Below are 14,037 nucleotides of genomic sequence, written 5' to 3' on the forward strand. Positions count from 1 at the left end.
GCTGGATAAGCCATAATCCCCAGAGTCACAGCCTTCATTACTTTTTTAAAAAGTCTGCAAAGCGACTTTATTTGATTTTTATCCCACCTTTACTATTTTTATAAATAACTCAAGGCAGCGAACATACCTAATACTCCTTCCTCCTCCTATATAAGTTGAACAAAATAAACAAATTTATGCAGTACAACTGGGATACCTCCATTTAAAAAAAGGCAGTCAGGCAATGGTTGGAAGAGTGCAAACAGTGAAAAATATGTGCTTGTTAAATGTTTTGCCTGCACGGTTACAACAGTAATTGGCATTTTGGAAAAACACCACACCTTGTAGAGATGCCAAGTATAAATCTGTCAAAGGCATCACCATCAAATGATCGGGGGAAATTCCATTTGTTGAGGGGACAGACCTCCCTAGTCCAAAACTGAGCTGAATGATCAAGACAAAGCATTTAACCTGATAAAGCCTGCATAAAGTACAGTACAAAACTAAACAAATTATTTACAGTTTCCATGATACATAATATAAGGTGGGCATACAAAATAGAAATTGGATCTATGTTACAACTAGCTCTATCACAATATAAAAATAATGAAATAAGTTTTTTATCATTCATCATACATATTTAGTTATGGTAGCAGCTGCAAATATGTATACCATAATTACTGCCATAATTGTGTGGAAAATAGGGTTTTCTTTCCTTTTCCTGAAGGATCAGTCCCACTTTAAATATATTTTTGGTAATGATGTTTGGAAAGGCTCCAAAAAAGTGCTGGCAGTTCAAACTGGCTACTTATAGTATTATTTGATAAATGTGGCTTATGTTTTTTTAAAATTTATGGCTTTTGGATTTATGGACAGTATTTGTACCTTTAGAAACCATAATACTCCACCTGGAAGAGGATCTGTCTCAGATAAGATAGGAAAGAAGAAAAAAATATAGAAACTACAAGCATATTTTCTTATCTTTATTAGAGACAACAACCAATATAGTAGTCTCTCTCCCTGCATTACTTTACAGTTTAAAAACTTAGAATATTGTACAGCTCACACACACACACACACACACACAAACTGGGAGTGAAGAAAGCACAAAGGAAACATAATACAAACAAACATATTTAATCAAACAAGATCATATGAAACAAGCAAAAGAAAATGTTATCAATATTTTTAGTTACAGTACAAACAACATAAATAAGATTTTATGGAGTCATTGTAAAATAAATTTGCTGAATGAGGTAATAAAAAACTAACAAACTCTTTTTAAAAATTTGCACACATTGTATCATCATTTATACATTATTTACAGAACCAAAGTGTCAGTTATTGGCTAGGGATTTGCTTAAATTTATTTGCTCCCTTTCTCCTATGCTAATAAGAAGTTTAAAATTATAACTGATAATTTTAAAAAATGAAATGTAAATGGATTGGGAAAATAGGATCAAACAATATTTGATCTACTAATATGTCTAAATTACCATCATAGAGTTTTGGACAATGTTTTATTAAAAAAAAACATGCAAGTAGGTCACCACACTACATAGTCATTTCAACAGAAGCTATAACCAAACAGCTTTCAAAATTGTGAATCTGGAATGTGGTATTTTCCACAGAAGCAATGGAGACTGCTATGGCCAAGAAAGTGCCTTCACATTCCTTATACATACAAAGAAAAGAGAAAGCCTCAGCAAGAAATTGAAAACGTGATTTCATAAATGAGTTCATTCATTCTAGATTTCTTATCCTGTGTCTCTTATAACATAGGATTTTTAAAAAATAAGGTTATGAAAATTGCCCCTCATTCATTCTTTGCCTAGAAAACCAGCAATAATCTTATTCACAAAAGATCCATGTATTTCCATAGAGAAGTAAAATAATCTCTAGAGAGAGAAGACAAGAACTGGAGATTTGGAACAATTAAGAGGAGAAAGCAACTCCTCCTGATCTTCAGCAATGCACACCCTCAAACCTGGGATTATGTAGAAGCTTCGAGAATTACAGTTAGGGAAGAAATGGGTTTGACACAAAATGCACGGGTATGAAAAACTGCTTTAAAAAAACTCCAGTCATTCTATATTCTGCATCTCCACCCCTAGACCAAAATGTTTGGAATTACCTTTTTTGAAAAACTGGATTGCCAAGATTGATTAACCCTTCAAGCACTGGTGGCCTGCCATTGATTTCTCCTTCACTGAGAGGATTTCCAAACAGAACAAAGTTTGTCCCATCTATGAACCATTTCTAAGGATTCAGCTCTGTGCTTGCCCTTCAGGAAGTGCCTTGTCAAGCTGTGCTTTCCAATCTGTTCTGTCTATGAAGAGCTGATTGCTCTATTTGAGTCAACCCTGTTTTCTTTTGTGGTGTGGTTCTAGTGCTAGTAGAGGATGGAAATGCAAGCAAGCAAGCAGGCAAGCAATTCAATTAACAAGTACTGAATGTCCTAAACAACCACATTTCTACTTTATAACTCTTCAAACGTAATAGATATTTTAAACAGAAGGAAAGGAACACATGAAAATAGAGGTAGGGGAAATTTTAGAAAAATTACTTCAACTACCATTTTACATTTTAAAAATCTTTACTCAGAGTAAACTCCTTAACAGTGCTTCTATATAATTGCTCTCCAAGTGGAATAAAATCTGAAATGTTTATTCAAAATACCTGACTGCTAAAGAACTGGCTGTCATTCCCAGAATCAAATCTCATAGAATATTCCAATGCAAAGTTTTGCTTATACTGCCTGCTCATTTTGCATTTTGTTTTCTCCAACTTTCTGAACAAAAGTGCCATGCAAAGACTAAAAAATATATTAAATCACAGTGTGGCATAATTAGAGCTGTGACATAGTAATGATGTGTTTAGGATTATAACAATGTAATATTTTGAAAAAGAAGGAAGTCATGCATTTATACATTTTCAAGGATGTTCTACGAAGATCAAAGCACATTTATAGTTATTATTATTATTATTATTATTATTATTATTATTATGGCCAAACTACTGTAGATGCAGTGTGCAAAACAAGGAGCACCTCCTGATGGTTTTCATATTGTTTTTAATGTAGTCACTGGGTATGTGTCCAAGTCTGGCGCATCAGTAGTGCAAAGAACAGGATTTGTGCTCGCCTTTTTTTTCTTTGTCAGGGAGAAAAGAACATTGGAAGATTATTTTTGGCTGGAAAAAATGGCTCACAAGGGAAGAATTTACTCTTTCCCCATAGAAATGTCATCACATTGTTGAGCCCCTTGCAGCAACATTACAGTAAAAACAGAAACCATCTGCAACTGTCTCAGTTGTTTTGGCCTTTATCCTTCTGCTCTTAAAACGAAATTCATCTGACACTCATATACAGTAAAATCTACATCTGTTTCCATGCAGCACCCACATTTCTATAGAACTATTTACATATCTGTAGTACTAGTTATTTTTGTAAAACTATTTATAAAGACCCTCTTTATGTATTTTCAGATTTGTGCATATAGATGAGGCAGAAAGATGTTCATTACTTATATATGAACATCCAGTTAAGGTGGACATCTTCACAGCCTCAGCCAGCATGGCCAATTGGGAGGCCACAAGGCTGGGAAAGGCCAGTATATGCATTTGTAGTGTATGAAGTCAGACATCTGTACAAACACCACGAAGAAACTTGTAGCATCTTAAAGACTAATTACTATAATAGCAGTAAAAGTTTTCATGGGTCAAAAGCCATTTAATCAGATGCACCCACTGTGCATTATCTGTCCAATTGTATTCTGTGAAATAGGCTATTTTCTCCTGTTGCTTTCTCAAGCATGATTGAGGCCCACATCCTGTTAATCTGTTCATGACTGAAGAGTTTTTCTGGATTTACAGAAAGTCTTTATGCTTAAGTGTTGATGCTTTCAAATTCTTAAGATTATCTGAAGTGTTTACCAGATCAGCATTTTAAAATTGTTACAATGATAGGCAAAATCCTCTCTATGGCATCCATATTTCCCCATTTTGGATGAGATTTGCAGATACTGCATATAAGGATGTAAAGGTCGGAAATATTTACATCTTATTCTTTTGATATTAGTAGGTCCAAGTCATAATAGCAATTATAAAAGTAAATTCAGAGTAGTTTCCTTTGGCTAAAATTATTACTCAGATAAGCAAAGCTGATGTGCACTGATATTGTAACTCATGGTTTAAAGTAGCTTATGTATTTGGGAAGGACTGCAGGAAGAGGTAATATACACCATCCTTTGTGCCATAAAATCTTTACTTCGTTATCACAGAGATCCTCCATTTGTTACACATTCAGTGAAGCCTTTCTCTCCCCTGAGCTGGTGGATGGCTGGGCAATGTCCATGTATCAATGTTGCTTAGATCCCATTCTTAGATCCCCATTCAATCTCACTAGTCAAATATTTAAGATATAATATTAATGCCTTAGTGCATGTAATTAGAATGTGCTAATTCCTGAAGAATATGCTCCTTCAACATGGGGGGTACACCCATAGAACTATGCTGGTACTGTATCTTTCAAAGATAGGGTGTCCAACTGGAACAGCTGTACTGTGTGTTACAGAAGGGAAGGATATTAAAAGCAAGAGACCTGAGACATTACCAAATGAGGAGGCACAACAGTGGGTTATATCCAAAGGTATCCATCCAAAGGTTCGGATGGTTTCAGCCAGTAGAATCAATTCCTTCTCCTTTATCTTCTCCTCACATACCTCAAACTTGCACATTCAGGAGAATTTGGGGGATCTTCTGGAGGAAATTTGGAGCTCACCTATGGAGCTGCAGGGAGGAGGAGAAGAGAATCATGCAACTGTACTTCCGTTGGTCATGTAATGTTGTACACATTTCCTCATGACCATTATGGTAACACAACTACATTTGTTTTGTACATAAAGCTTTGGAGAGCAGGAAATCAATCTGTTCCATCTGCTTGCAGTGCAATAAAATGTTAATATAGTGGAGCTGTGTATATAATTTGATATAATCTATTTAATTAACCTTGCTGTGTAACTGGTCACTGCGTACTGAATGTACCTTTCAGAAACATTCAGTTTTACAAATTAATGATATTCATAGAAACAAAAAATATTCTTTAAAACTATATTTGATCTGATGAAAGATAAGCAAAGTTTTCACTAAATATTTAGTGGTATACATGAATAATTTGCAATACTATTTTTCTGAGGCAGTTGGCATTTGGCATTTGAGGCAGTTGGCATAAGCTGGCATTTGAGCATCTACAAATCTGAGAAGTCTTCTCTTGGTCCTTTACCTGACTAAGCTAACAGCACCATGTATGAATTGATAACAAAATACATCAACACATTAGAATTTTGTCCTGAAATACGGAAGCACTTCAGCAGCTCTCCTAGAGTTTTGTAAAGTAGTAGAGGAACATTAATAACAACAATCCTCATCATATTTTTGTACTTGAAGTGATGTGCAGGATTTGTAGTTCAAAAGTAGTTTTTCACACTATCATGTATATAAAAAAAATTGATATAAAGAACTTGAGAAGGAATTGTTGGAACCACTGACAAACACAATGAGTGAAATCAAAGAGACAAAGGTGATACCATCCACATGGACAACTTTGATTTACAAAGAAGGGAATGATCCAGAGAAACTATAGTCATAATGACCAATGCCTTCGTTGAATGTAGACTACACAATTTTTACAACACTACTAGCTGAACTAGAAATGTCTCTCAGATATAATACACAATGACCAAACAGGTTATATTCTGAAAAAGAACAATAAGGATAATAGTAGGTTCATAACATAGTAGAACATATCAATGAAAAAAGAAAGAAAACAGCACTAATTTTTCTAGATGCAGAAAAGGCCTCTGACAACCTGCACTGGTCATTTCTATTGGCAGTACTAAATAAAATAAATCCTGGAGAAGAGTTCAAAGACTGGATGAAAAGCATATATTAATGGCAAACAGCAAAGATCACTGCCAACAGAGCACTCTCTACAGATTTCCAAATAAAAAAGGGCACAAGGCAAGGATGCCCATTTTCTCTCTTATTATTTATCATTGCTTTAGAAATATTGGTAGAGAAGCTTTGAGGTGACAAACAAATGTCTTGTCTCAAAATCGGTAGAGAGTAATACTGTATGTTATGCAGATGATGTAGTATTAACTATAACCGAAGCACAAGAGGCAATAAGACAGTTGATGAAAACAATCCATAGCTTCGGAGAATTATCCAGATATAAAATCAATGAGCAAAAACAAAAATAATCACAAGACATTTAACACAAGGAGAAGGTTTCTAGCAGGAGGAATCTGGCTGCCAGATAACACACTCAGTGAAATATCTTGTTTGCGTTTGACAGGTAATAATCAAGAAATATACCAAAACAATTATGTCAAATTATGGCAAGAAATTAAAAGATCTTGAAAGGTGGAAAACCTTAAAGCCTTCCTGGTTAGGATCAATTGTAATGATCAAAATGAATGTATTATCCAAGATCTGTTTCCATATCTGTTTCAAACGATGCCAATTCTGATTTCAGAAATATTTTTTACAAGAATGGCAAGGAATTGTTAGCATCTTTATATGGAATAGAAAAAACTCAGAGTCAAAATTAAAACTTTACAAGTCTCAAAAGGTGGTGGCCTTGCTCTTCTAAACTTCCAACTGTATTTAAACTGTATTCAAACTGTATAGTTAGCTGTTTAACAGCAGAATGTCAATATGGAAGGAGCCGGCCTAGCTAATGGGCTCCATGCTTATGGTACAGGGACACAAAAGTGGGTAAGAACCTAAAATGACACATTATAAAACAAAGCTTGATAAAAGTATGGAACTCCACAAGAAAAATAATTAAGCCCAACAATTTCACATTAGCCTCTCCTCTAAATACTTTTCATGTTGGAGAGGACTACAGTAATTAAAGTGTAATTACATGTGCAAATATGGTCCACCCAGACCCCATGAATAGATAAAGACATGGGAAGAATTACTTAGCAAAGGCCAGAACATACCAGGGCTGATGGACCTACAAACTGCTGGAAGAATAAAATCTGACCTTAAAAATGAGGGAGGGACATTAAGAAAAATGACATAATTTGAAATGCTCATACAGAATCAAGACGACTTATTAGGCTTCATATATAAACTCCTACTTAGATATGATACAGAGACAGAACAAATAAAAATATGAACAATAAACTGGATGCAAGACTTTAAAGAAACAGTCTCAATACAATAATGGGGAGAGCTGTGGAATAAGTCTATAAAACTTATCCCAAGCTATGATTTGAGAAAGAACTGATATAAAATGTTTTACAGATGGTATACAGCTCCATCAGTAATGGCCAAAACAGACAAATCATATAGTAATAAATGCTGGAAATGCCACAAGATGAAAGGAACATTCTGCCATATGTGGTGATCGTGCAAAAAACCCAAAAGTAATGGAGAGACATACACAGCACCATTCAGAGAATCTTAGGGATAAAATTGGAAATTAAACCACATTTTTTAAAACTAGGTATAATTCCAGAACATATAAATAAAAATACCAGAATTTATTAATACATACGCTTATGGCTATGAGGACAAACTTTGGACAACACTGGAACAAAGTCACAGTACTGACAATATCTGACTGGGAACTTAAACTTGGAGAGTATGCAGCAGTAGCAAAACTAACAGTATAAATGCATAACAGAAATTTGACCAAATTTAAGCAAGAATGGCTTCCGTATATATTATATATTATGCAGCAAGATAAATACAAAAGCTTAGAGTACAGTTTCGAAAGTTTAAGCCAATAGGTTCTGCAAATTGGGTGGAGTACAAAGAAGAGGGAACTCAGACATCACATACTTACGTATTTTATTTTGGGGTTGTTTTTCTTGTCTTGTCTTTTTTCTTTTAACATTTATAAATAATATAGTGAAGATTTTGGTGTTAAGCTAAAAAAATCATACTTCTTTTTTATATCATAAAAACTCAATGTACTGGCATGGCCTATTTTTTTATTAATATCATACTGAGCATTAATTGTATAATTTTAGTAATTCTCTGTCCATTTATTGATATTATCTTTTCTGAAATACACCTTTGTTTTAAATAAAAAATAAATAAGAAAAACATTAAACCACAAATATTATGATGAATGCATAGATCAGGATGCTAGTAATTGTGGACCACTGAAGTAAAAGTAGGTAACTTTCTTTACCGAAAGAAGGCCTAAGATGATGTTTGAAGATAGCACTTGTCAAACAGAATTACAGCTATGTTCTTCAAAAATATTAATGAAACAACTTTTGGTCCTTTAGATGTGCATTCTCTAACAATTACGTAAGATAAATAGTAAGATGTTGTAAATTCCACTAGTGAAACCTGTACTTGGCATTTATTATATTAATATTTCATGTAGACATATAAAGGCAAACTTTTCGTAACAATGGAGGTCAAAGTAGGCTTCAGAGCCAAGGCTACATTATGTTGCTGAGCATCAATCTCTGTGAAATACAATGCGTAAAGTGTCAAGAATAATGTTCACAAAATATGTGAAAGTGATTAAATATATAGGATGCAATGAACATAGCCATACTAAAGACAGAACTTAGAAAGAACATGTTCCAGACCCCTAACCATTTAATCTAGAACAACTCTGATTTTCTAGCAATTTCTGAAAAGTGCAGAGTTCCAAGTTAAAGATTTATGTTACCTCCATTTTGGTTGAAGAAAATCTCTTTTATTTTCTTCAGCTTGGCAAATTGAAGGGGAGAGGAATAGTTATATCTGGACTTGTCAGTCAAAAAGAAGATACTTTTCTTCATATTATTTAAATGAGCTGTTTGAGGGAAGAAAGGAAATGTGAATGTCTGGACAGCACCGGAAATGTGAAAGGAACTGGCAAAACCTACCCACCCCCACCTGCTTTTGGCAATTTGGCAGGTTGAGGGCAAGGTGAATCTGTCATTACATTTGCACAGCTCAGTGAACACACTGCAACCAGCCCTGCTCAGCCCTATTCATTTATCCACTTGGGATCAAGAAATGTTGTGTACTTGTTCCTGCCACTGTACTTGGCAGGAACAGTAGGTCAAGCCTGTAATCATTCTCTCTCTCTCTTCACACATACACACACAGAGATACAATTAAACAATGTGTATATTTGTTCTTGTCCTAATAAGAGAATTAGAATATGTGCTGCCTCCCTGGCTGTGAAAAAGACAGATGCTTCCAATACCATCATCACATAGTGCACTTTATCCATTGTTTGCTGCTGCCTTATTTTGGTGAATTATCGCTCTGAAGATAATCTGCTTTCTGGCTGTAGCACAGATGTTGTCTGGATTTTTTGGGGGGGTTATGTATGATTTGATAGCATCTATAAATGGCACTCCTTGGTGACAATGGTCGCACAAGCATATGCAGCAGCTGTACACTGTAGATGAATGAATGGGATTTTCTCTCTGAGTTCCATTTTAAGTCCATCCAGTTACCAGGTTTTTTTTAACAGCTGGCAGCCCTTTTTCCATAGGAGCTGATAATTATAAATGTGAATTGCTCTTTAATAGTTAATAGTTAAATAATTTTAATAGTTAAATGCAGGATTGGAAAGGTGTAACTTAAGTAGAGGATATTAATAAAGCCCATAATAGATTCATTTTTGCAGAAGGAGAAAGAATTTTCAAAGTAACTATTTTTCTGATTTCTTACTGATGAAATTTACTACTTTATTTACACATATATGCAAAGGGAACAATCATCTTAGTGGACAGCTGTATTTTTCCAGTAAAGAAACTGTTGCTGATGAAGCGAAAATAAAAATAAAAATGGTCAAGTTAAGAAATAGTGGAATGCTTAAACAACTACTGTTTGTTTTGAAAATACATTTGTCCTTTTATATTATTATCAGATTTCAGTACAGACCTTAATCCATTCCTAGAAGTATTGTTTGATAATTGAAATCAAATTATTTTTGGATATCTGACAAGTTTATGAACTATAAAATAAATCAGGGATATTTGTAATTATTTCCCTAAAAGCTGGGGATAGCGCCCTGGAAATAGGTATATATACATCCATACGTAGCCACAGACACAAAGAGACACATATTGGGAAGGAACCGGGATCAATATGCAGGAGAATGTTTGATTCAAAATGTGACAAATTAGCAAAAATACAGTGCAAATGCTAAACAAAAGAACTAGAATTTGCACTGGCCTGAGACTACATTTTTAAAGCACTTTGAGCAAACCACAGATACATATAAAAGTTGTGCAAACATCTAAAGAGTCACCAATCTTGGTAATATTGAATGTATACAGTATAACTGGCAATTAGGATAAATGTTGACATATTAATGTGCATGCTCTTAAGACACATTCTTAAGCTGAAGGGAGGAAGCTAAAATTATGTGTGCAAGTTTATGTACCGTATATATAAACTTTTAGCTCCCACCCTTCTGCTTTATTTCTTAAGAGTGTGTGTGTATAATTTGTTACGATATAATCATAGCATGTGGCAACATCTAACTGGACCTCATTAGTTCTTGGATGGAAGACCAGCAGAAAACCCCAGGTTTGTAAGCTTGGCACTGGATTGGGAAATTAAAATAAAATATTGGAAAAGGTGAAGAGAAACCACTTCCATATTTTTGCCAAGAAAATAACATAGATGTCTCAATGTGGTCATCAAGAGTCAAGGTCAACTCAAGGGAGATTATGAAGAATTACTTCTATCTAAAGATCCCCCAGTATTGATATATAGATATTGTATACACATAATATAAAGGATGTGAAAAAGCTTGAATGTTTCCCACAAAAACTTCCTTAGAGAGTTTCAAATCTCCTCACTTTAAAGATTCAAGACTGTCACTGTAGGTCAAAATAATTGTGCTAGTCCAAACTTAAATATTCCAATGCTTTAGTTACAGGAACTACTCTGGGCTTGTAGTATATATTCTCAATATAAATCTTAAATATTTTCATCAACTTAACTTCCTAGCTACCTACCCACCTTTCATACAGAAAAGATTCAAAGTAATAATTAAAAATTAAATTTAGGAAAATATTGGGAAAAAAGTATTTTTGATTGAGAAATCTTTTAATCTGGGAACTAATTTACAAAAGATGCTATATAGCTCTAAGAGGGAAAGTTCATTCTGTCTTTCGTGCTGGACTTGGCGATAACTGCCTCATCAACTTAGGTTGCAATCTCTTCACTGAGATAATACTTTAGAGTAACTCAAAAGAAGTCTAGCACCTCTCTGAAAAACTAGATATTCTCCTGTCCCTCCCCTGTAGTTGGCCCAGGTATTCGGGAACATGTCAACTGGCCTACTCATGAATGGAAGACAATATGTAGTAGTATCACATATGAACTGTGAAGGAAGCTATATTAAAAGAAGTGTCTGTTTCATAGACAGGGGGCTCAAGGGAGGAAAACTGACAAAACCTGTGATGGAACCTTGCAATGCAAGCTCCACCTCTTTTGTACTGCGTCATGACATCTTCTGCTAGTACGTAAGGAGTGGAGCTTGCATTGGAACCACACAGTGCCATGCTCTGTCATTTTGACAAAGCTTGGATTGCTGCAGACACCCCTGATATGCTTCAATATGTTCCAAGTGATAAACATATACTCATGTTGTAAGATTGCTATCACAAAGAATTTCTTCTATTTTCTTTAAAAAGCTTAGAGACCCAAATACATGAAAACAGAAAGCCAAGGAACAGCACGCCAATAAACTATTATATGCGACACAGCTGTTTCTCAAATTTTCAAGGAACATTTCAAAAATCAATCTTTGTATCTTTTCAATGTATATTTAATTCAATGCCATATTTTCTCCAAATACTTTTCCTTCAAAGAAAAAAAATATAATGGAATCGTTCAGTTGGTCATTAAAAAATTGCTCATGTCTTTTTCTGTCTAATATTAACAAATGTTCATTCTCCACAACACTCCTTTTTTCTGTACTCACATAAAGGAGGGAAAAACAAGAAATAGTTCAGTGCTACAAAAAAATAATGAAATGGTTATAATCTTCTATAATTAAACATTAAACTCTTCCCAAGTCAGCCTATTCAGCAAAATTGTTTTGGAATGCAAAAAGCCATATTCCCTTTAAAGAGTAATGTCAAAGTAACTAGTATGGGGACCTACCCCATTTTCTGCATTCTTTGCTTATAGTTTCCAGTCATCTTCCACTTCCAGGATACAGTGCCACAACAATATGCAGTGAAGGATGTTTGTGCTTCTGGAAGGCAATAACCTGTCCGTTCAAATCATATTTCATAACCATTTTTCTGTGAACATGTGCCAACACTATAATCAGATATGGTCTCCATCGAAGGAATAAAAATCTATTACTTTGCTGGCATTGCTTCCATGATCTATCATTATGATCTGTGATCCCTTAGATTCTAACTATCTGCACATTATTTTACATCAATTGCAATTTATAAATTAACAAAAGTGTATGTGCCTTACAAAAAAATCAATGCATATTTATGAACATTTAGAATTCCAATTCATTTGTATATACATTTAACCAAGGAATACAATGCAAAATCTGCTTAATTTAAGAAATCCACACAAAAGACCCCAACCCATTTACCTTGGTGAAAATGACACAATATATTTCTCAAGACTGAAAAAAAGCCTTTTTATATAGTTATTCTCATAAATGTATTTGAAATATATTTTCCCTAGCAGTATTCATTATTCCTCTTTGCATTTCATAGCTATTTTTATTTTTTTCCATTTTGTTTTTCCACCAAGGAGGCTGTAGTCAAATAATACTCAGCAACTGATTTCCTCTCTTTGGTCTGAAAAATTAAACAGATACTAAATTATGACAGTGAATTTAGAAAGGAGGGCTCCAAGGGCTTGAAAGAACATGTCTGAGATAATATGATGCTTCTAAGAATATTGCAATCACATCCAAGCAATCACCGAAGCGTGCCATGTAACTACCTCCTCGGCTAATATGCTTTTTTCTCCGTGATGACTAATCATGTTCTATTAAACAGCAGTAATGCTGGAAGAACTCAACTATACAAGTGTAATGAAGCCAGTATTCTCTCTGGACAGATTAGCTACAACTGATTTGACACATACCATCATAGGAGCTTCAGACCTGACAAACTCTGTGCTTGCCTCTGATTTATGCCGTCAAGCTCCTCGGAAAAGAGAATGAAACCCAAATGTTCAGTTTGGTAGAGGTGAAATGTACTAATGCGCTCAGCTGTCAGTTAAGGAAAGTTACCGTTTCTTCTCTTCTTCCCTCTATTTTCTCTCTCCAGTAACTCTCAAGCAGTTCGTACTCCTAAAAGGAGTCTCCAAGAGACACCCAGTAAAATGGTCCACTGTCATGAGCTATTATTAGTGTATCCACAATCCCTCTTTGTCTTCTCCCTTTTATAATTTTTTCATTCAAAATCATTGTATTAATATAAATGGTTTCTGCAGTTTTTTTTTCCTTGTGTATTAACACTATCAATGCTACTGGAAATGAAAAGGGGAAGAAGAGAAGGAATGTTTTATAGACCTATAGATCTCCACTGACAAACTAATATAAGGCTGTAGAAGAAAGAGAAGAAGAACCAAATTCTTCAGATGATGGAAGGCATCCTTGCACTGCTGTTGTTCTTATTAGTATTCTTCCGGGATAAATTGGGAGTAGCCATGAGGACAAAGCGCTCATCTGGACAACCATATTGCAGGAGGATGTCAATGCATTCTTGGCTCGTTGCTTGTCTCGCATAGGCCAAAGCACTGTTTCCATGGGCATCGCGGGCCATAACATCAACACCATACTGTGAAAAGAATATACAACATTTCAAGCCCTGCAATCACTTCTGAATAGCAGCAGGCAGAAAAGTCTATGAGAAAGAGATTTCTCATTAAACTAAGGCCCAATATACCAATTGCTTATCTTGGGATTTTAAATCTGAGCTGCTTTTGACCATGTAACTTGCTAAAGAATCCTGGGCCAGCATTGCTGCTCCTATATCTTGGGCCTGAATGATTTCACAGCACAATGACATGAGGCTCATATCTTAAGAT

At 34.8% G+C, this 14,037-nt stretch overlaps 1 protein-coding gene and 1 long non-coding RNA gene across 3 annotated transcripts in view; both read right to left on the minus strand.

The window, feature by feature from the left end:
- Positions 1-1,100: 1,100 nt before the first annotated feature.
- LOC134507307 (uncharacterized) lies at positions 1,101-6,604 on the minus strand. The gene is made up of 2 exons (XR_010068890.1): positions 4,587-6,604; positions 1,101-4,534 (listed from the first exon to the last, which is right to left on the minus strand). It is a non-coding gene; the product is annotated as an uncharacterized LOC134507307 (long non-coding RNA).
- A 1,383-nt stretch (positions 6,605-7,987) lies between these two features.
- Positions 7,988-14,037, minus strand: part of AGAP1 (ArfGAP with GTPase domain, ankyrin repeat and PH domain 1) — a 471,115-nt gene continuing 465,065 nt past the window's right edge. For both annotated transcript variants that reach the window (XM_063317853.1, XM_063317854.1), the window contains one exon: positions 7,988-13,787. In XM_063317853.1, the coding sequence (XP_063173923.1) occupies positions 13,584-13,787 (204 nt within the window). In that variant the 3' untranslated portion in view covers positions 7,988-13,583. The remainder of the gene's footprint in view (positions 13,788-14,037) is intronic.

Source organism: Candoia aspera, chromosome 1 (assembly GCF_035149785.1).
Source record: "Candoia aspera isolate rCanAsp1 chromosome 1, rCanAsp1.hap2, whole genome shotgun sequence".
NCBI classification, from domain to species: domain Eukaryota; kingdom Metazoa; phylum Chordata; class Lepidosauria; order Squamata; family Boidae; genus Candoia; species Candoia aspera.